Source organism: Balaenoptera musculus, chromosome 7, assembly GCF_009873245.2.
Source record: "Balaenoptera musculus isolate JJ_BM4_2016_0621 chromosome 7, mBalMus1.pri.v3, whole genome shotgun sequence".
Classification (NCBI taxonomy): Eukaryota; Metazoa; Chordata; class Mammalia; order Artiodactyla; family Balaenopteridae; genus Balaenoptera; species Balaenoptera musculus.
Genome location: NC_045791.1, coordinates 35,245,099 through 35,269,044, shown reverse-complemented (window position 1 = coordinate 35,269,044; position 23,946 = coordinate 35,245,099). Strand labels below are relative to the sequence as shown.

General features: G+C 39.3%; 1 protein-coding gene across 4 annotated transcripts in view; it reads left to right on the top strand.

Moving 5' to 3' along the window:
* CACNB4 (calcium voltage-gated channel auxiliary subunit beta 4) overlaps positions 1-23,946 on the top strand; it is a 259,470-nt gene that overhangs the window by 214,579 nt on the left and 20,945 nt on the right. For 3 of the 4 annotated variants that reach the window (XM_036857324.1, XM_036857325.1, XM_036857323.1), the window contains 7 exons: positions 4,001-4,077; positions 5,587-5,606; positions 5,830-5,910; positions 7,213-7,271; positions 15,241-15,350; positions 20,662-20,813; positions 23,091-23,186. In XM_036857324.1, coding sequence (XP_036713219.1) covers positions 4,001-4,077; positions 5,587-5,606; positions 5,830-5,910; positions 7,213-7,271; positions 15,241-15,350; positions 20,662-20,813; positions 23,091-23,186 — 595 coding nt within the window. Of the gene's footprint in view, positions 1-4,000; positions 4,078-5,586; positions 5,607-5,829; positions 5,911-7,212; positions 7,272-15,240; positions 15,351-20,661; positions 20,814-23,090; positions 23,187-23,946 lie in introns of those variants that run through there. The other variant, XM_036857326.1, reaches the window with a different exon arrangement.

Sequence of the window (23,946 nt, the reverse complement as noted above, 5' to 3'; positions counted from 1 at the left end):
TCTTCTTCAATTTGTTTATATGGTGTATCACATTGATTGATTTGCGTATATTGAAGAATCCTTGCATCTCAGGGATAAATCCCACTTGATCATGGTGTATGATCCTTTTAATGTGTTGTTGGATTCTGTTTGCTAGTATTGTATTGAGGATTTTTGCATCTATATTCATCAGTGATATTGGTCTGGAATTTTCTTTTTTTATAGTATGTTTGTCTGGTTTTGGTATCAGGGTGATGGTGGCCTCATAGAATGAGTTTGGGAGTGTTCCTTCCTCTGCAATTTTTTGGAAGAGTTTGAGAAGGATGGGTGTTAGCTCTTCTCTAAATGTTTGATAGAATTCACCTGTGAAGCCATCTGGTCCTGGACTTTTATTTTTTGGAAGATTTTTCATCACAGTTTCAATTTCATTACTTGTGATTGGTCTGTTCATATTTTCTATTTCTTCCCAGTTCAGTCTTGGAAGGTTATACCTTTCTAAGAATTTGTCCATTTCTTCCAGGTTGTCCATTTTATTGGCATAGGGTTGCTTGCAGTAGTCTCTTAGGATGCTTTGTGTTTCTGCTGTGTCCGTTGTAACTTCTCCTTTTTCATTTCTAATTTTATTGATTTGAGTCCTCTCCCTCTTTTTCTTGATGAGTCAGGCTAAAGGGTTATCAATTTTGTTCATCGTCTCAAAGAACCAGCTTTTAGTTTTATTGATCTTTGCTATTGTTTTCTTTGTTTCTATTTCATTTATTTCTGCTCTGATCTTTATGATTTCTTTCCTTCTACTAACTTTGGGTTTTGTTTGTTCTTCTTTCTCTAGTTCCTTTAGGTGTAAGGTTAGATTGTTTTTGTTTTGAGATTTTTCTTGTTTCTTGAGGTAGGCCTGTATTGCTATAAACTTCCCTCTTAGAACTGCTTTTGCTGCATCCAATAGGTTTTGGATCATCGTGTTTTTGTTGTAATTTGTCTCTAGGTATTTTTTGATTTCCTCTTTGATTTCTTCAGTGATCTCTTGGTTATTTAGTAACATTTTGTTTAGCCTCCATGTGTTTTGTGTTTTTTACGTTTTTTTCCCCTGTAATTGATTTCTAATCTCATAGCATTGTTGTTGGAAAAGATGGTTGATATGATTTCAATTTTTTTAACTTTACTGAGGCTTGATTTGTGACCCAAGAGGTGATCTATCCTGGAGAATGTTCCGTGTGCGCTTGAAAAGAAAATGTAATCTGCTGTTTTGGGATGGAATGTCCTATAAATATCAAGTATATCTATCTGGTCTATTGTGTCATTTAAGGCTTGTGTTTCCTTAGTAATATTCTGTTTGGATGATCTGTCCATTGTTGTAAGTGAGGTGTTGAAGTCCCCCACTATTACTGTGTTACTGTCAATTTCCTCTTTTACAGCTGTTAGCAGTTGCCTTGTGTATTGAGGTGTTCCTGTCTTGGGTGCATATATATTTATAATTGTTATATCTTCTTCTTGGATTGATCCCTTGATCATTATGTAGTGTCCTTCCTTGTCTCTTGTAATATTCTTTATTTTAAAGTCAATTTTATCTGATATGAGTATGGCTACTCCAGCTTTCTTTTGATTTCCATTTGCACGGAATATCTTTTTCTATCCCCTCACTTTCAGTCTGTATGTGTCCCTAGGTCTGAAGTGGGTCTCTTGTAGACGGCATATATATGGGTCTTCTTTTTGTATCCATTCAGCGAGCCTGTGTCTTTTGGTTGGAGCATTTAATCCGTTCACGTTTAAGGCAATTATTTATATGTATGTTCCTGTTACCATTTTCTTAATTGTTTTGGGTTTGGTTTTGTCGGTCCTTTTCTTCTCTTGTGTTTCCCACTTAGAGAAGTTCCTTTAGCATTTGTTGTAAAGCTGGTTTGGTGGTGCTGAATTCTCGTAGCTTTTGCTTGTCTGTAAAGCTTTTGATTTCTCCATCGAATCTGAATGAGATCTTTGCTGGGTAGAGTAATCTTAGTTGTAGGTTCTTCCCTTTCGTAACTTTAAATATATCGTGCCACTCCCTTTTGGCTTGTAGAGTTTCTGTTGAGCAATCAGCTGTTAACCTTGTTGGAGTTCCCTTGTATGTTATTTGTCTTTTTTCCCTTGTTCCTTTCAATAATTTTTCTTTGTCTTTAATTTTTGTCAGTTTGATTACTATGTGTCTTGGCGTGCTTCTCCTTGGGTTTATCCTGCCTGGGACTCTGTGCACTTCCTGGACTTGGGTGGCTATTTCCTTTCCCATGTTAGGGAAGTTTCGACTATAATCTCTTCAAATATTTTCTTGGGTCCTTTCTCTCTCTCTTCTCCTTCTGGGACCCCTATAATGTGAATGTTGTTGTGTTTAATGTTGTCCCAGAGGTCTCTTAGGCTGTCTTCATTTCCTTTCATTCTTTTTTCTTTATTCTGTTCCATGGCAGTGAATTCCAGTATTCTGTCTTCCAGGTCAGTTATCTGTTCTTCTGCCTCAGTTATTCTGCTATTGATTCCTTCTAATGTAGTTTTCATTTCAGTTATTGTATTGTTCATCTCTGTTTGTTTGTTCTTTATTTCTTCTAGGTGGCTGTTCTTTAATTCTTCTAAGTCTTTGTTAAACATTTCTTGCATCTTCTCAATCTTTGCCTCCATTCTTTTTCCGAGGTCCTGGATCATCTTCAGTCTCATTATTCTGAATTCTTTTTCTGGAAGGTTGCCTATCTCCACTTCATTTAGTTGTTTTTCTGGGGTTTTATCTTGTTCCTTCATCTGGTACATAGTCCTCTGCCCTTTCATTTTTTCTATCTTTCTGTGAATGTGGTTTTCGTTCCACAGGCTGCAGAATTGTTCTTCTTTTATTTAGTTAGTTAGTTAGTTAGTTAGTTATGGCTGTGTTGGGTCTTTGTTTTCTATGCGAGGGCTTCCTCTAGTTGCGACGAGCGGGGGCCAGTCTTCATCGCGGTGCGCGGGCCTCTCACTATCGCGGCCTCTCTTGTGGTGGAGCACAAGCTCCAGACGCGCAGGCTCAGTAGCTGTGGCTCACGGGCCTAGTTGCTCCGCGGCATGTGGGATCTTCCCAGACCAGGGCTCGAGCCCATGTCCCCTGCATTGGCAGGCAGACTCTCAACCACTGCGCCACGAGGGAAGCCCAGAACTGTTCTTCTTGCTTCTGCTGTCTGCCCTCTGGTGGATGAGGCTATCTAAGAGGCTTGTGCAGGGTTCCTGATGGTAGGGACTGGTGGTGGGTAGAGCTCGGTGTTTCTCTGGTGGGCAGAGCTCAGTAAAACTTTGATCCACTTGTCTGCTGTTGGGTGGGGCTGGGTTCCCTCCCTGTTGGTTGTTTGGCCTGAGGCGACCCAGCACTGAAGCCTACTTGGGCTCTTTGGTGGGGCTAATGGCAGACTCTGGGAGGGCTCACACCAAGGAGTACTTCCCAGAACTTCTGCTGCCAGTGTGCTTGTCCCCGCAGTGAGCCACAGCCACCCCCCTCTGCAGGAGACCCTCCAACACTAGCAGGTAGGTCTGGTTCAGTCTCCTATGGGGTCACTGCTCTTTCCCCTGGGTCCCAATGTGCACACTACTTTGTGTGTGTCCTCCAAGAGTGGAGTCTCTGTTTCCCCCAGTCCTGTTGAAGTCCTGCAATCAAATCCTGCTAATCTTCAAAGTCTGATTCTCTAGGAATTCCTCCTCCTGTTGCTGGACCCCCAGGTTGGAAAGCCTGATGTGGGGCTCAGAACCTTCACTCCAGTGGGTGGACTTCTGTGGTATAAGTGTTCTCCAGTTTGTGAGTCACCCATCCAGCAGTTATGGGATTTGATTTTATTGTGATTGCGCCCCTCCTACCGTCTCATTGTGGCTTCTCCTTTGTCTTTGGATGTGGGGTATCTTTTTTGGTGAGTTCCAGTGTCTCCCTGTCGAAGATTGTTCAGCAGTTAGTTGTGATTCCAGTGCTCTCGCAAGAGGGAGTGAGCGCACGTCCTTCTGCTCCGCCATCTTTGGGGAATGAGTCTTAAGTTCCTTTTCTGTATCTTAGGAAATCCAGTGGAAATTCTTCTTCAAGTCTTGGAGAAATGGTATCAGGGACATTTCGAGCAACCCCCACATCAACAGGTGAGGGTTTCAGTTAGACCTTTTTTTAATGGAATGTATTCCTTTCTTAATATTTGAAAATACATGCAAGTATTTTTACTAATTTGGAAGCAATTTAAAGACTTGACTTAAAGATTTTTCTACTTAACTTTTCATTGTTCATTTGCTTTCTATGGTCATTTGATTTGATTTAAAGGGTACTTGTGGTACTAGAAATTCAGATCATTGTAATATAATTTTGTAAAATCTTATTTGCCCTCTATTTTATAAATCATTCAGAAGCAAGTTCATTATTCCACCCAGAAACCCAGCAGACTTTAAGATGGTGAGGGCCAACCAATTAAAAAGTTTTTAAGAAGTTGTAAAGTCTGAAGAAAATGCTCTGTTTAAGTCTCCATGTAAAACTTTAGGGTGTGTTGGTACAGCCTGGGCTGTGGAGGTGGAGAGGGTTGAAGCAGAGAATGAGGTTGGGCCCAGATGACTTCAATTCTGTTTGGACAGCAGATAACTGAGCCCTGGAATTAATGGTAATGAAGAGACAGTGGTGGCCCAATCAGGAGTTGTGTATTTAGAAACTGTGGAGGTATTCAAGCAGGAATTTTTCTTCCACCACATTCCCTGACTCCTATAGGCTCATTTCATTCTGCCCAGAATTGATGCTGCATTAAGTCATCCAGGATTACCAATTCGGAATGACAGATCCAGGGTCTATCCTGGTCTATCATAACTGCAGGAAACTGGATTGATTCTGGAACAGATCTGAGTATCTGGGTCCTTGTTCATGTGAATCCTGATTTCCACGGCTCTGAACCAAACTCTGGGTCTCTGGGTTGTCCGCAAATGGACTGGACCTGATTGGGTGGCCACAAAGCCACTTTAATCAGATATTGAGTATATTTTGCCTCATCCCCATTTGTTGGACATTTAGGTCATTGCAACTTTTCACTATTACAAACAAGAAAGAACAGGAATAGCTGATTATAAATTTACTTGAAATTAAGAGCAACATAGTAGGAAAAATGTGTCAGTATTCTGGAAAATGAGCAGAAAGACTTAAGAACACAACAAGAACTGCAAAATTTTTTGATAGTTCACCAAAATTGCAAATCCAGAAATAACTAGTGAGTGAGGTAATGATCATTATTATCCAAATTGTTATTCTAAGTTTCTTTTTATCAAATTTGATTTGTCCAAGTTGCTGTCAGCCACACTGCATGGTGTGTCCAGCACAGGAACAACCCATGGCCTGTGACTGGCCCAGCCAATGTTATTATGAAATCCACCCTCCCCACCCCACATGAAATCAGGATATAAGGCCATTCTAACGGAGAGGAAGTTGTCTGTTTTTGCATTTGTCTTCAAAATTGGCCCGACCAGCATGAAACAGTAGAATGGTGCTCTGCAGAGTGGGTGAATTGGAAAATGACGAAAATGACAGGGAGAGATTGGTACATTCTTCCATCTTTTAAAAGCATGTGCTAACAATGACAGATTGCATATTTTGATATGGCTCTCATTGTTGTCTTTTAGCAAAACAGAAGCAAAAAGTGGTAAGTTGTGTTTCCTTTTTAAATCTGCTGTGAAGGTTTCTATCCATACATGCCTGCAGTGCTCCATTTCAGTGACCCAAATGGCTATAAAATAAGGGAGGAGTCTCCTTGGTGGGACCTGTGGTCATCATTTCTCATTTGACCTGAGGATTGTGAATGTTGTGGCTGTGGAGGAGGTGTGCTGACCCTCCCCTTGTCACGCGTGTCCAATCATCTTTTTCAGACGGAGCACATCCCTCCCTACGATGTTGTGCCATCCATGCGTCCGGTGGTGTTAGTGGGGCCGTCACTGAAGGGTTATGAGGTACAAATACCAGTCTGTTACGCTTCAGTTCTTGATCAAGAACCTAGGAGACAGCCATTTGGAGCTTGCTTCTCAGGGTCTGCTTTCACACGGGTCCTAACAGAAGCCAGCCCTCAGCTCGTGAAGGCAGGAGGTGCAGTGTGGGGCTTACGTGGCCCTTCACTCTTTCTTCCCTCCCTGGCCCACTTCTTGTCTTTCATGTATTACAGTGTTCAGAAATAGCTCCCTCAAAATATTTATAATGGGAAGTTCTGGTCAAAAATTTGCTCTGCATGCAGTTCAAAGAAAGGAATTTTTTCTGTCTCAACTGTTCCCGTTGCTATTAGAAATAATAGAGTATGAACAGCACAAGGGAACATATAGGCAATATGCCAGCAAACCTCACCTCAAAGCACCAACCGATCTCACCTTGCTGGGTGCTCAAGACAATGGCATATTCTACCAAACATTTCTCTGCTTCTTTACTTTAAAGACCATATAAAAGAAAAAAAAACACACTCCACTAAAAGTATTAGTGAACTCCTTCAGAGATTAATTAAATAAAACCATGCAAAAAGGAAAAGAGTAAAGACTTAGATCACTGCATTTCAGATGTTGCCATTTTGGCTTTATGCCAGCGTGGATAAGAATAAGTGGGTAGGACATTAAAATCTGAAGGTGGGCAACCTCCAAGGCACCCTTCCCACTGAGTTAGCATAGTGGCTGGCACATAGTAGGCATTCAGTACACATTTGTTGAGTGAATTAATGAGTCTCTTGGAGGCAGATTTAAGAATCCCATCTCCTTCTCCCCCACCCTCCTTTTCTCCTTCTCCTTCCTCTCCTCCCCTCCCCTTCTCAATGAGGAACATCAGAGGAAGAGCAGGAAAGCGGTGTACAGAAATCCAGCCCTAGGCGTGGAGAATTTCCCCCGACTTGCACAGGCTAGCAGGAGGCAGAGCCCAAGGCTGGCCTGAGGAGCTCTAGCTGCTCCTCACTGAAGGCAGGCACCACTCGTGGACTCTTGGTGGCAGTTCCACCCCCTAAAAGGAGATGAGGGTTTGCCTTGGATCTAGTGAACACTGCTGGTTCATTCCTCAACACCCTGGAGGAGAACCAATGGGGGAAGTTGAGTAAGTGCAAGTGGTTAAGTATGAAAAACTCTGTCCACGGTCACCTGCCCTGTCCCACCTCCACCAGACGAGTGGCTGTGATCAGATCTTTGCTCCGTCAGAATGCCTTCCCTTTCAGCTCTCTCACTTTTGACTTCTCTCTCTCTCTGCGTGTGTTTGCCTCATTCTTTTTTTTTCTCACCTCTGCAAAGGTCACAGACATGATGCAGAAAGCCCTCTTTGATTTCCTGAAGCACAGGTTTGATGGGAGGTGAGGCATACAGATGCTTTTGTATTCTTTATTTAACTTTAATCAAACATGAATGATAAATTGATTTGTGGATCTATGTTTCTGGTGATTGCAGATGTTCTCTAATTAAAAGTTAACTCAGTGTTCAGGGGAGAGTACAATGAAAGTGTTCTGAAAATATGAAGTTATGACGTATAGCATTGAATCCCTTAAAGAAAAAGGACCTTGAGAAGGAAAATTATCCATTTGTTTTACTTATATGTATGTGTTAGTGTTTATTTTCTCACTTGTTAGTGAATTCATACCAAACTTATGTTTATAAAAAATAATGAAAATATAGAATATTTCTGACAAATATGGTGCCTCACTGGTCAAGTTGGGTAGTATCATTTGGGAATTGTGCATGTGCATGCATGTATATGTGTGTATCATATGAAGGTATAAAGTACTGAATTTCCTTAAAAGAAGAGCGCAAGAAATGTTTTCATCATAAGCCTCCAAAAATGACTATTTTGTAGGGAATAGTACTTCTTTGGATGTTCAGTTCTGGGTTTGTTTTACTAGAAATTTCTTTGCTATTTTATGGGTTTCTTTTGTATGTATCCTATCCCATTATGACCCATTATCAACAGGGCTCAGTCTTTTAACCGTCAGAAAATTTTATCATTTAAGTTTTGTGAAAAATATCCGGAAAGAGTTTCTGTATTTTGCAGAGAAATGGTAAAAAGTCCATACTGACTCAATTCTAAGTACCAAGCTCTTTCACAATTCAGAATGCACTCCATGTAAAAATAACCATGTGCAAATACCCAAAGACTTATTAGAAATGAAGAAAACTTCGTGTGTGCTAAGTATGGTTAAATGCATCCAGCTTACCAAATATTTAAGTATTTGAAGACATTTTAAAAATATCCACAAATAGATTTTTTAAAATATGGTATTTTAAGAAGAAAGCAAACATGATAATGCTTTAAGTACAAATTGTATGTATTTGTCAAAAGAAAAACCTTCTGGATAATTGTGTTTGAAATCTTTGTTAGTTTCTGGGACTATATACAAAGAAAATAAACTGAGATTTTAGTTCCAATACTTGAGATTTTAGTTCAAGAAAGCAGAATGCTTCAGTGCCATTATGTGAATTGCTAAGTATCTTAGTACAGGCCAGGCTGCCTTAATAAGTAGAGCCCAAAATGTGTAATGAATCAAACACAATGGAAGCTTAGTGTTGCTCATTTAATAGTCTGAGGCAGGTGTTCCTCAGCTGGGAAGGTGGGTAGTGTGGAGGAGGGAAGGACTGGGCAAAAAGTTTGTCCTGCCTGTCATTTGGGACCCTTGACCTGGGGTTGGTCTCTCCAATTAGCTTTAGAGAGAGGAGCAAGCTGGCCTGGAAGTGACTCACATCATTCTCACATTTCATTGGCTAGAACTTAGTCATGTGGCCACACCTAATTGCGAAGGAGGCTGGGAATTACAGTATAGTTGTGTGCCCAAGAGGAAGAGTAAATGGATTTTGCTGAACAAATAATAGTCTGCCACATTTATCTAGTGGACACAAAGGGCTTAATAAGAAAGCCATGGATGTATCCTATTCTCTGTTTTTTTTGTTTTTGTTTCTGTTTTTTTTTTTAAACAAATAGGCAGAGAATGAAGTAATTTCAGAGAAAACAAGTGAAAAGCACTGAGTACTAGACTCTTGGAGTTGGAAGGAAATGTAAAAGTCCTTTTAGGCTAATCTCTTATGTCCCAAAACCACAGGTAGATGGATAACCTTCTTCTGTTGGAAAACTTTTGACTCCTGGGAAATTACTTCTTAAAAAAGCATTACAAAGAAACAGCTGAACTCTGACTCTTTAAGTTAATAATATTGGTGTTGGTCCTTGCCTCCGATGACAGAGGCCATCACCCTTACCCTCATGCAGCTCTCCCTGGGTTGGCCGCAGCTGACATGCCTGGCTCAGTCAATCACACTTCCTTCGGCTGTGCTTAGAGTCACATGGTTCTAACCTGCAGTGCCTTTATTTAAGGAAGTTCTGAGAAGTGCCTCATCCTGCGGCCCCATAACAACCCTTGAGCTGAACAAATGCCATCCTATACGCAATCTAAGCTTCTGTTAGATTGTTTTGGTCCCCACTTAACATCCTTGTAAGCAGCAGTGTAATTAAAGGTTTGAAAGGTAGGACTTATGGAAAAGAAGAAAGGAATTATTATAATTTAGCAAAGAGAAAGTAAGTGACTTAATTACTGCCTTCAAGAATGAAGAATCTGAGGTTCTTCCTCAATCTTCAGACCCAGAAAGAGGAAATGCATTTAATTGTAAGAGCAGAGATTTACCAGCTAGAGTTACCTGATTCACCAAGCACTTGTACACACTATTGAAGTTGGTTTTAGTAGAAATAGAATTAAAATTTCAATGCCAAGTGTTCCATGGGGTCTGATGGCACAGCAGAGGGTCTGGAGATATGAGGAAGAATACAGCAGCAGCAAAAGTAATAGCTGGAGAAAGAGACTCAGCCCTAGATAGATCTGATGTATGGCAGAGTTGGAGAAAGCTAGGTATTAAAAGTGGGAGTAGGAGAGTGGATTTGCTTTCAAATTAGAAGAGGCCAGTGCAGCAGAAAAACAATAATGAATTCATTGGTTGAGTATATATAGACTTTGGTAAGGAAGAAGAAATGTGCAGTGTGGATACACAGTGACTCTGACATGTCTGCTGTGTGGGGAATATCCTTACATTCTGAGCCATGACAATCTGCTGTGTTATGTTTTACCAATTAATAAAAGGAGAGAAAACAACAAATAGTCTTTAATTGAAACCAGCCAAGTGAACAATTACACAGTGGGCTTTTGCACAGCAATACAACATAAACAATATGTTCTAATGGAAACCTACACAGTGTTTCGTTGGCTATGAATGCAGTAGGTTAGACAAAACAAACAGGATAAAGTCTTTTCTTTTTCAGAAAGAGCAAAAAAAGCAAAAAAAAAAAAAAAAAAAAAACGGCTAAAGGCTTGCTTCTTCAATACAGTTTTTCAGATCTTGGCTAAAAAATATTTCAACAAATTGGATTAAAATCCAACATTGACTATTACAGAATCATATGCTTATTTTTTTTATGATACCTTAGAAATTATTTGAATCAGTTTAAAGCTACTTACTTATTTTACAATTTTATTGCTATTGTAGAGCCTAACTAGAATCTATGTAAGAAAAATGGAAAGCACAATACTAAATACTTCCTGAGGGAACCCCTGTACCTGTGGATCTCATGTGACATGTGACAGTTCATCAATTGTCACATGTGACAATTCTGGTGCACAGATCATAAACTAAGTGAGCCTAACGAGCTGCTACAGTGGCACCAGCCTGGCAGGGACACAGTGGATGCACAATGGCATGGAGCTTTTCTCTCTTCATTTAACACCACAAACATTCAACGGGGATCATCCTTTCAGATGAGGTTTGTTCAGCTGGTTGAATCTACCATTCATAGGCTGAACAGCAAGCAGTCAAACCAATTGCAATTTGTTGACCTATGCTAATCATTTCAAATCCCAGCAAAGTTGTAACTTTAGGGTTTTTGACAACTGGATCAGATCAGCTCTATGGCAGTTATAAAACACTTTGTAACCGACATGATTATGGCCCCAAATCACAAATGAACATACAAATAGGATCTGAAGCTATTAGCCAAGGAATGCTTAAAAAAAAAAAAAAAAAAACAAGGTTTGAGAAAGAATTTGAAGAACGGAGGCTAAGAATATAATTTAGGGAGACTCAAAGAAGTAGTATTTATTTATAAAAGGAAATGGCAACAGCTGATGCTCTCACAAAGCAGCCAAGACATGGAAGAATTGCAGTCAACAAATGGAAAAGAACAATACAGTGCCTTCTGTTTCATAACCAATATCATCCTCTTATTATCTCCTCCTCCTACTCTCTATTCAAATGCAGACTCATCAGTGGACACTCAAGCACTAGAGATAATTAATTGAACACTTTAATGCCAAATATGATTATTTAAATTAGCAGATTTTGATTGCAACATGTCTGACCTTATTCTCCCATCCTCAAAGTATATAAATTTCACAGACTCCAAGAATGGGAGAGTTCATGGTAGACTGCTAACTTTTGAGGATAGAATATAAAGAAACTGTCTCCTTCAAGTCTCAAATCTCCAATAACTACCTTGTATACATTATATATGTGCCTATCAACATAGGGCACTATGAATAATTATTTAAGAAAGCAGTTTTATATATTACCTGGTTTGCTCCTAATGACAATCCTGTGAGATAATTCGACAAACCCACTATCACCACTTTATTGATTATGATATTGCTGCTCAAAAGATGGCATGACTTGACCATGGTCACACAACCAGCCAAGAGGAAGACCCAGGAAGAGTACTGAGGTCTACATATGCCTTCCATTCCTGTTCTCCTGACAATGTGCTGTCTGATGTTTGGAATGTTTTTCCTTTGTGAAGGAAGTCTAAGAATTTTAATAAAAACTAATATACTAACAGGGTTGCATATAGGATGTGGCAAGGATAGAGTATAGAAGGATCTTTAGCTGTTCCATTATCAACATGGAAATACTAATTATTGTTGAATGAGTGTGTATCACCTAAGAGTAATGTCTTTCCATAGAAAAATCACAGAAAACTAATACTCATAGCACATGATGGACTGCAGAAATTATGAATTCCAAACCAGAAATAAGCAACAATTAGGGTTCAGATTTACTAGATTTAGAGATATATACCCAGTCTGCTGGGGAACTGAACTTCTGTTAGGCTTTTATCCGCGGGCTAGTAATTACTGACACTACGTCACAAAAAAGTTTCCAAGGGAACTTTTTAGAGATGTATATCAAATAAGATACATAGAAGTACTGAAAGACACTAGAGGATATGAGTATAGCAAGAAAAGAAATAGAAAGGGTATAACTTTAAGTAAAAAAAAAAAAAAGTATATAAACTAGCATTTAATGATGAATGTAATTACATTGCTGGGGAGCCTTTTAAACAACAAAAAAGTTTGGATTTGGTGTCTGAGTTTGATAATAGTAAGCATCTTTGCATGGAAAATAAAAACTCCTGCTTTGTCTTATTAGAGGGTTTCTGGAGCTGTGTCTGTCTTCTCCTGAGCTGTTTCATAATGTGTATTTTTATTAAGAAATAACCTATATTAACAAATTAGCTGGTATTTTATTGACCAATGAAAGAAGAAAAAGAACCTTTTATTGTCCACACCTTTTCCTGGTTTTGGAGTACATGAAGCAGTTTATTTTTTCTGTTTTTGTGTATGTGTGTTATTGTTTTGTTTTTTTGGTAAAACTTTGGATGTGTCTGAAAATGGCTTGGTAAAAGTGTGTTAAAACCCAGAGAAAATAGGAGTGCACATCTGTTGATAATCCTTTCAAGTTTTAAGAACCAAGGGTCACTATTTGGCTAGTACAGAACTAGCAAATTTGATTTTCACTGAAGCAGAATAGACTCTTTGGGCCCTCTAAAAATCATTATTCTAGAAGGTTGAATTCTGTCCCTAAACCAATCCACTTGTCTCCAGTCATGTATTTGAATTGCTCTGGAAATTAACTGTATGTTTCTAACCAGCAACTCCATTCTTAAAACTACAAACAAAAAAACCAGAAACGCAAAAATAAGCAAATCCTCTTCTGTAGGTAAAAGGAGCTATGACTGCAAAGACTACCTATGAGATTTCATGCCTCAAGGGCAGTAGCCAACTGAGTAATGGAGACTCAGATGTGGGCTTCACTGACTTTAACCTCATTTAGATCTTGACCATCTCTCAGCATGTGGCCAAGATCTGCACTTGATGATGTGGCTGGTATCAGGAGATTCAGGGTTGCTGGAGAAGAAAACTGAAACTGTAAGAGAATTATGAGTCAGATGACTAAGTACTGGTCTGGTGCTTGGGGGCCTGTGCTTTAAACCTTCTTAGACTCTAAATAACCATGTGTAACTTCCTCTCTGTGTCTCACTTTTCTTCTTGATAAAATGAAGAAGTGGGACTTCCCTGCTGGTGCAGTGGTTAAGAATCCGCCTGCCAATGCAGGGGACACGGGTTCGAGCCCTGGTCCGGGAAGATCCCACATGTCGTGGAGCAACTACGCCCGTGCGCCACAACTACTGAGCCTGTGCTCTAGAGCCCGCGAGCCACAACTACTGAAGCCCGCACACCTAGAGCCCGTGCTCCACAACAAGAGAAGCCACCGCAATGAGAAGCCTGCGCACCACAACAAAGAGTAGCCCCTGCTCGCCGCAACTAGAGAAAGCCCACGTGCAGCAACAAAGATCCAACGCAGCCAAACATAAATAAATAAATTAATTAATTAATTTTAAAACATGAAGAAGTTGTACAGACCAGTGTTTTCCAATATCTTTTAGCAGTTGAACAAGTTCTTACAGTGAAATCATAGATAAGCCCCCTGTGTAGAAAACATAAATGCAGGGGTGTTTGCCTGGCATTGAGGGTCAGAAAGCTGGGGCCCTCCTGGCCTACTCAGCCCCCATTTAACATTCTCAGTGGCCCGAGACGTATTTCACAGAATTCTTGATTTCTGCAGAAGACAATTTGAAGATGCCTCGAATAATTTATTAGAGCCTAAAAAATTCTAAGAAGTTAAAAAATTTTAAACTTCCTGACCATCTATAGCTTATATATACAACAATGCAAACAAGGAGTACTTTGCTTTAAAAGGGCACCAGAACTTTTGCACAGCCTGTTGCTTTAAAGAAATCATTTCCAACCATTTATGAAAAGGACTATTTAAAAAAAAAAAAAACTATTTTAAACTCTCCCCAAAGATTCAGGTCCCTGAAGTCAGGTGAAGAGTCTCCTAAGAGTGCTGACAGTGTTGTCCCCAAATAGGTGTGAGATGACATATGACTCAATAATTGTTGATAACTCTACCCTCTTCCCTGCTCCACCAGCTAGAGGAGTTTGAAAGTGGGGGAGAATGAGTGCAGTGAGTATAAAAGGGAAGGGGCGGGACTCTTCTTGTCCTCTTCTTGGAACTCTGCCAAGTTTTGGAGATAAGAATGAAGAAGGGCCCATGATGGCAGTAGCTGGCTTAGAGAGGCATTCTGTGCATTCTGCAGGTAGATCATAATCTGAAGTTGAGCAATCCCAGCTTAAAATAAAGAATTTTAAAATTATAAATTCCAGAGATTCTCATCATATACGGATAGATCCCTGTCTCCATTCATTTGCAGTGTCTCGGTTTTATTCTTGTCTTGCGTGACTGCAGGATACTTTCTAACTTATGGAAATCCTGGCACAATCCTTATGTTGCCTTCAGCAATAGTGTCTTATTACTGCCCACAATATGCATTCAAAGCAATATGCAAATATGCTGAAGAATCCTTGTGCCTGCAGAAAAGAAATCATATTTTTCATATTCTTAGAAATGAAACATTCCTTTGGGCCTGTGGTGAAATGCTTCATGTACCATGAGTTAACTGTTGAGCATCAGGAATGCAACACAGCTGATTGTCTTTGATGATTGAAATGAAGAGGATTTCCCCCTTTGACCAGCAGCATTGATGCACCTGGGCAGAGCATTTGCAGTTCCTGAAAGTCTTGCTCAAGAGCAAATCAACTGTGAATTGTGGGGAAATTGTATTGCTGCTTCCTAGAAAGAGCATGGTTTATTCATATGTTTTGATTCCCTCCTGGTATGGTGTGCATTATAAGGAGAATTCGGCAAGGCAGACAATAGTGGAGGAAGAGCTGCATTTTTCCTGGAGTCTTTTTTCGTTAAATAGCCAAAACCTTCCTCCATTCTGCTCTGCCTGTATTTTAACTAGCAAAATCCTATTTAAAAATACTTGTGGCCAATGTTTATTATACTGTGGTTGCAGTATAGTATGTGAGGCGGTTATTAAGTACTGTGGTTATAAATCTCTTGGAGAGCCCCACGACATTTTTACTGGCTTGTTCTGTTCTGTGTTCCTATTCATAGGATATCAATAACAAGAGTGACAGCTGACATTTCTCTTGCTAAGAGGTCTGTCCTAAATAATCCCAGCAAGAGAGCAATAATTGAACGCTCAAACACTCGGTCCAGCTTAGGTAAGATGTTCAAATGTGGTACTGCGCTCTCAGACCGGGGTGACACATGTTGCATTTGTGAATGTCTTTCCAATTTTCCCATTTTCCCCATTCTGAAGGGGGAAGCGCTGATTAACTGACAAGAAGGCTAGCCATGGAAAAGCAGGGAGCAGAGTTCTGCAGTAGCCTGAGACTCCTCTTTCTCAGCTCCAGTCACTTAGCTAATTAGTAGTCTGGCAGGAAGAATCCTCAACAGGTTGTCCTCCTCTGTTACTGCCTCAACATGCGAAACCACTCATCCCTGCTTTGCCCGAGCTTCTCAATGAGGCTAACGATATCTGTCATACCTAAGTCACAGCTGACATGAAAGGAAATGATATGTCCACCTTTCCCAGATCCTTAGAAGGAAGCTAGATAATGATGTTCTCAGTGTGGTTTCTGCTGCCAGCTGGTGCCCAGAGTAGTCACATCCTTATGTGAAAGTAGCAACCACCATTAATACCATTCAGGGAGTTTAAACATGTCTTTCCTGGTGCACCAATCAGAAAGCATCCTGAAATTCACCACGATGGAGAAGAAAAAGCACTATATGTGATTAGTTCCATCAAGCCATGCAGGAGCAAGGCTGTGGAGGATGGATTCACCAACCACAGAAGTGGGTCCAGGCTGCAGGAGAATCATATCACTCATCTCAAAAGCCTGTTTGTGGTTTCTATGGTGGCCCAGAGTGGTGTAGTCCACTTATAACTCTCTTTTGCATTCACATTCTGAGGGCAACTTGCTTTACTGCCCTCTTCCTCATGGGCAGAGCAGGAAAGACAGGGTTTTTCTATGCCACTACATTTTTTAAAAAAGCTACTTAAATGAGCTCTATAGGTGATAGAAAATTTTTTCTAAAATTAGGGTTTCTAAGACAGATTGCATGCCCAAATATCCCATCAAGTGTCCATTGAAGGCTATGCCAAGAACTGTGCAGGTGGAAAGAGACGAGTGTCGTCTCTATTCCTGGCCTGGGATTGGCACATGGTAATTGCTCAATAAATGTTTGTTGGATGGCTGCTTTTTGAAAGAATGCTGAACCTACCAAATGGGACAGTTGTCAGCGTTTGTGAGAGCAGGATCCCAGACATCGGTGGTTCCTTCTTTAGTTCTGTATTTAGAGCCTTCCACAGACAGAGTGAAACACTCTTAAAGGCACAGTATTTTGACGTTCAGGGATGATGATGGCAGAGTTGATGATGATGAATCAGATTAGGTAACTGACTAAAGTAGTATATCATGGGTGACAAGGATGCCAAATTAGATTGAAGGTTTCTCAAATAAGCATCTGTTCTCTGTTCTCCTGTCTTCCATCCTCCTTTCCACTCCTCACAGTGCCTTTGACTCTTAACCATTCCTTCCTCTGATGTATAATGAGAGGCTAAAGGACACTTAAAAACATAAGCTAGGTTGCCTGACTTTTTCAACCATCTTGCACCAGCCTAGAGTGTAATGGGCATTCTGTGAGGTCATTCCATATCACCTATGTAGTCACCTGTTGTCAGAGCCAGTGGAGTGGGTGCAGTGGGGTTGGTGTAAATATTGAGGAACAAACAAGGTAGATATCAGTTCACTGGTTTTCCTTTTTACTCTGTAAAGTCATAACTCCCACAAACATTGGAGATAATTTAATGGCAGCCTATTATAATAACCACTATGTGAGCCACTTATGCCCATTTGTCTGCTTGTTAATGCACATGTGTAGATTCTTTCATCAAATGTTTCTTGAACACTTGTTACTGCCATGCATTGTACCAGACTTAGGAAGTACAGACGTAACTAAGGCAAAGTATCTTAGCCACGGGCAAACAGAAAAAAGGGAGTGATGGTTAAAATACTGTGTGATAATGGAATTATGAGCAAAGCACTAAAAGTATAAAGAAAGAAGGGTAGGGAGTCAGAGGTGTCTGAGAAGACTTCACAGAAGTTCTTTTTGAGCTGGTTCTTAGGGCAGTCAAGAATGTACAAAAGCATTGACATATAAACACTGTGTGGTTGAGAAACAAGTTGTTTTGTCCAGAGCATATTTAGAAAAAGGAAGTAGGGGGCATGATTTGAGAGCAACAGAAGAAACTGAAAAAACAGTTTGAGGCCAGTATGTTAAGGCTCTAGTACGCCTTGCTAAAGAGACCCCAAAATAGATTCCACAAAATGTTGATTTTAAAGAATACTAATAGTATGTTTTCCACAGTCAAATAAATTTGAAACTTATGGATTAAATAGCTGTCAGATTTCTTCACTGCAACACTTCTTAGAGGCATTAAGATAAAGAGGGTAATGTACATTTGAAATTGCAAGAGAAACTTGTAGCATGTGATTATCTCCCTTGCAAAAAAAACCCCTTCTTTGCCTAGGCTATCTCATGAGATTAGTGATCCAGGGTACTGCCTTGGAAAATGTTGCTTTGGGCCACAGGGAGCCATTGAAGTAGTTTAAGCCTTTGGATATACGAGAAAGGTCACAGGTGACAGAGATGCTGGGGGGAGGTGGGTCCAGACCAGTTGTGGTCAAGTTATAGAAGTGTTCACTGAGGTCCCTCCAGGTTCATGGTCCATGACTTCTCAGAGTTCATTTGTCTGGAATAAGATCATGATAAAGCTTTGATTGGAATCAGCCTGGGTAGTCAAGACTGTTGTGTTTGGTTAAAGTTTTTCTTTAAAAAAACTGAGCTGTGTAGATAAATATGTCTTTCTCACACATATAATTTATTTATTGTATTCCATATACATATTATCCAAATACTGGACCCGTTCCAGTTTATAGGGCGGACCTCTGCAGCCTCCTGGCCTGCTCTGCCCGAGTACCTCTCTGTTGATACCCATTGCCCAAGTTTTGTTTTGGTTAAGCTGTAGGTGTGCCTGCCCTTGGTGCTTTCACTGCCAGGCTCGGGTTCAACCCCTGGTCCAGGGACTAAGATCCCTCAGGCTGCGTGACGTGGCCAAAAAAACTCCCAAAAAACACCACACTTGCCTCATGGCTGGTGCAAAGTAAATAAGGCCCAGGTATCTCTGAATTATTTACACAGAGACTCAGAGTGCCTCACGGGTTCTTTGTACCGGGGCAGTCTACTTTGCCTCACTGCCTTTTTGCTACTTCAGAAAATATTGTATTCAGATTTGAAGTTTAAAGCAAGATAGCCTTGTTCTAGTACAGTCCTGGCCAGGAGTTACCTTAAACCAGTGGCAGTTTAATGAAAAAAGAAGAAAAAAAAGAAACTTACTACAATAAAAATAAACTTTATTTTCCAAACTTCTCTCATTAAAAAAATCTTTCTGTTTCTGACATGAGAAAAAAGGGACAAGTAGGTTGTTATTACTAATGAATGTAGAAAGTATTTCAGAATTTTGCAAATAAGCCAAGTTGTCCAGATTCTTTACATTAATATTTTGAAAGCTAGTCACCTTTCAGAGCAACATGAAATCTTTTCAGGCTATTGGTATTGGATAATATGAAAAATGATAGATATGTTGCCTTTTTTTTTTACTTGAACAATAGAAATTTACTGTCTCAGAGTTCTGGAGGCTAGAAGTCTAAGATCGAGGTACCCACAGGGTTGTTTCCTTCTGAGGGATGTGAGGAAGAAGGTGTTCCATGCCTCTCTGCTAGTTCCTGGTGGTTTGCTGGCAATCTTTGGCATTCCTGTCTTGTAAAAGCATCACCCCAATCTCTGCATCCATCTTCACGTGGTGTTCTCCTGTGTGTGTGCCTGTCTCCAAATTTCCCCTTTTTATAAAGACACCAGTCATATAGGAGTAATGCCCACCCTAATGACTTCATTTTAACTTGATGATCTCTGTAAAGACGTTGTCTCAAAAATAAGGTTACATTCTGAGGTACTGAGGGGTTAAGACTTCAACATATGAATTTGGGGACGATACAATTCAACCCATTATAGGAGGGAAATCAGAGACCACGTTGAGAGTCAGAAGTTGAACTGAACAGCCTCTACTGGGTTCTAATGACTCTTTAAATTCATACTTCTAATACAGATCATGCATTAAACATCAGTGATTTTGTGGGAAATAAGAATTTTATGCTATTATGCAAAGCCCTAGAAAATAGAGTTACATTATAGTTTTGAGCATTCATGATCCCACACACCCTGTCAATCTGTCTGGTTATGGAAGGGAGAATTTTTGGTGGGTAACATGAACTTGAATTTATACTGAATAAGCAAAACAAATCACGGGATTCTGGTACAAACCCTTTTCAATGAGGATATTTAGAGCAACATCAACTTTTTCCTAGGCCATCTTTGAAATAATTTAAATTAGGTAGCTTTGTCTACTCTGTGTAATTTGGATAAGATTACAACATTGGTAGGTCATGCCTATAGCCAAAAATGAAAATAAGCAAAAAGCAAAACAAGATCATCTCTCTGAAAATTAAATAGACTAATTCAGACTGTGGATGGACATGATCAATAAATCAGGTGATTCATAAAAATATATATTAAAAAGCTTTTTATATTTCAGAAAGCCATATTATGTTTTTATAGATAATCTGCTTAATTTTTGCTTAAAAAATAGCTGGATTGCTTTTGACATTGAAAATAACTAGATTTTTCATTTGACCAGATTCGTGCACAGATTCAGGTCAGTTGGCTATTACAGCAAGCCAAGTAGATTTGCATCTAAATGCATTGTGGCACTTTAATATAATTGATCTTAGGTTGTTTTTTGGTTTTTTATTTTAATACTGAAGATAATTATGCCTTAGAACAAGTCCACTGGCCCTAACACTTGAATGAAGACTTAGCAATATGCTAGTTGTAAGAGTAGATCCAGAACATTTAACAGGGATACAAAAATGTGCATATCAGTCCAAATAGATGAGTTGTGAGATGTTAAAAAACATATCCATAAAATAGTAATATGCAAGTTGTTGATTGGTAGACATATTTCAGCGTAATTTGCTTTCCATGTGATGTTGCTCTGCACATGTATTTCTATTGCTTCCTAAAATGTAGTTGCAGCTTCTATAGCTAAAATAAAAATTCTTTAGAACAAAACCGCAATCAAAACCAACATAGCTATGTAAATAGCTAAACATTAGGGTGAGCATAAGAAGCAAATCAAGAGAGCCTTCTCAATTTTTTCCACCAACTGTTTGGTTTTATGTAAAACTCAACCCATCTCTCTTTAGAAAAGATCTTAAGTTAGATAGGACTATGAAAATTCAAAATGTTCTGTTTTGCAATGTAGGCTAACATCTGAAAGAGGTACTATTTTTTAAATATAGGAACTAATTAATAAAAATACCATGACCTGTTATTTGTTATTTCTCCTTTTAGCGGAAGTACAAAGTGAAATTGAAAGAATCTTTGAGTTGGCAAGATCTTTGCAACTGGTTGTTCTTGATGCAGACACCATCAATCACCCAGCACAACTTATAAAGACCTCCTTAGCACCAATTATTGTTCATGTAAAAGTCTCATCTCCAAAGGTAATCAGCTCATTTCTGTCTTAAGGGTTAGAAGCTTGTTTCTTCTGAAATATTTTCTGCTCTGTGCATTTTTGTTAGTGGGCAAGGAGAATGTCTTGTTGAGACCCTTTTAATGAGCAGTTTTTAATTCACCTGTTCTGTACAGGTTCTAGAAATTTCAAGATAGCACATAAAGAATAGTTTATTCCTTCAAGAAGCTCACTGTCTATTGTGGTTCCCAAACTGGGCAGTTATGCAAGAGCATAATAAAAACAAAAAGAACTAAGGTGAGGAAAAGTAAAGTCTGGCTTTTCAGAGACTTTAGGTTCTATCTTGGTAAATCTCTTAGGTAATATTGATTCTTGTATCACCTATATTCTCTCCCGAGTTGAGAAAGTACATAGTTCAAGAAGTACATATATATGTAAAGCAATTATACTCCAGTAAAGATGTTAAAAAAAAAAGAAGTACATATATATTTATCATATAAGTCAAACATCACTGTATAAAATCTCTCATGGAAACTTTATAGACCCTTACATTTGTGCTTAGGTTGGGTTCTTCAAGGAGTATAGTTATTCTGTGGTTGAGCACAATGGCATATCTGCCATGTATCTTTATGCCAATGGGGGAGATAAAAAAAAAAGTGAGACAGCCTCAAAGTGGTCCCTTTTGACTTGGGTGTTCTTTAATTTTAAAAAGTGATGATGGGCCAGGGTTGTAGTGGGGGGAGGGATAAATTGGAAGATTGGGATTGACAGATACGCACTACTATATATAAAATAGATAATTAGTAAAGACCTACTGTATAGCATAGGGAACTCTTCTCAATACTGTGTAATGGCCTATATGGGAAAAGAATCCAAAAAAGAGTGGATATATGTATATGTATAACCGATTCACTTTGCTGTACACCTGAAACTAACAGAACATTGTAAATCAACTATACTCCAATAAAAATTAAAAATAAATAAATAAATTTTAAAAAATAGATTACATATTTTAAAAAACTAAAAGTACAATGAGATTGCTTTTAAAAATAAATATCAAAATTTGAAAGAAAAAAAAAGTGATGATGGGGAATTCCCTGGCGGTCCAGTGGTTAGGACTCCGTACTTCCACTGCAGGGGGCATGGGTTCAATCACTGGTCGGGGAACTAAAATCCCTCATGCCACGTGGCATGGCCAATAAAAAATTAATTAAATTTTAAAAAGTGATGATGTACTAAAAAGTTAATATGAAATGGATACCCTTGGGAGGTACTACCTTAACAATCAGCTTCTTTTCAGTGGCCCTAGGAGTGCATTTTCTTGCTTAAATGCCAATTCAACTTCCAACCAGAACAGGGGTCTCCTCTCACAGGTGGAGAATGTGCCCTTCCCAATGCTTCTGAGCTCCTCAGCCTTCCATCTCTACAGGCACTGGTTCTGTGCAGGATGAGCTTGGGAATCCTGACCAAACCAGGACCTTTGGGGAATCATTAAAATGGATTGAAAATGCCTTGAGCACTTGGAGTCTCTTTGACCCAGAACTGAAGGGGATTCAAGCACCCTTCACTGCAGTGGAATAGATTTCAACCCCTCTCGCCCCAGTCACCGTGGGGTCCTTAAGTGCAGGAACGGGGACTCCTGTGGATATATGTGCTGAGATATCGTTGAGTCTCATAGATTAGTAGTAGTTGGGGGGAAGGGTCTTATTTCAGCTAAAAAAAATATTAAGGGAAAGATGAGTATATGGAAGAATGCAGTTACAGCAGTGCCCAAAAGACATAGGTATATCCCTGGTTTATATGTAGCAATACACCAGTACAAATGTTCTGCCTAGATTTCGATCATGAAATTGTCCTGTTAATGTAAGATTAGACTGGAATGCCTTAATTATCAGTGACACAAAGGGTCAAATATATGTAACTCTGATATTTATCTGACATTGAGATAGTGAACCAAAATATTACTGAACTAAATTTGGACATAAATGACCTGGTACAGATCAGTGCCTCCACTTTTGCAGAGCTCTCTTTGAAATCTCTGGGTAAAATCTAGGGTGGGAACTCCAGATCCCACCAAGACCTCACATGGAGGGAGAATAGGATGAACATGTCAAATCCACTATAACTGAAAGCAAGTGTAAGTGGCTAATGTCATTACAGAGTTTATATATATATATATATGACTTGTCATATTGTATTTCCTCCCTATTAATACTCGGGCTAAATAGACTATGAAAAAAGGTCTGGATTTATTTGGTTTTCTTTCAGCTCATTGACAGTATCTCAGATTCATGTCTTCTTCTATCAGGTTTTACAGCGGTTGATTAAATCTAGAGGAAAGTCCCAAAGTAAACACTTAAATGTTCAACTGGTGGCAGCTGATAAACTTGCACAATGTCCCCCTGTAAGTACAATCATTTTTTTTGTCTTAATCATTCTTGACTAGTTAGGAGAGGTTGGTGGGTTTTGTTTTTATCATATTGGCATTCTCATTTGTATTCTAGAACGGTCATGATGATGGTATGTTGTCATATATCTAAAGGATTTCTTGGAACAAACTGCTGCTGTCATGTTGGCTTACCCAGGCATCCAGAGCTGGGTGGTATCTGTCACGTAATAAGAAATGAACTTGGCGTCCAGGGTCTGATGTCCTTACTGCCACCTTGATTGCCTTGCAAACAGTCAGCAAACTACTTAATGCAGTCATGTGGACACTTTTATGAAAAGAAAACAACAAATAAAACATACTGATTTGACTCCTTTAACTTTTCTGCCAGAAAGTTCCTAGAGGCATAATAGATTATGACACTGAAAACTGAGAATTTATTAGAACTAGAAGAGCCCTGTGGTTATAGCAGATGAAAAGGTCAGGGTTAAGTAAGATGAAAAACCATATTATAGCAACTTTTCTTCTAATGCCATCGCCAGAAAACAGCTGCTGAGTTCGAAGCCGAGCAAATGGCGAGGAGGTGGAGGGTAGGGGTGGTAACTGCTACCATGTGGGTCACCAATGTCTACACCTGCTCGGCTGACTTACTATTTCTGTGCCTGTGTTTCTCTGAAGGAAATAACTGTTTTTCCTACTGATTTAATTCACTAGATTTTGTTATGTGCTTATGTAAGGATCATTCATGCTCTGTGGAATCATAAAATTCAATTCAAAC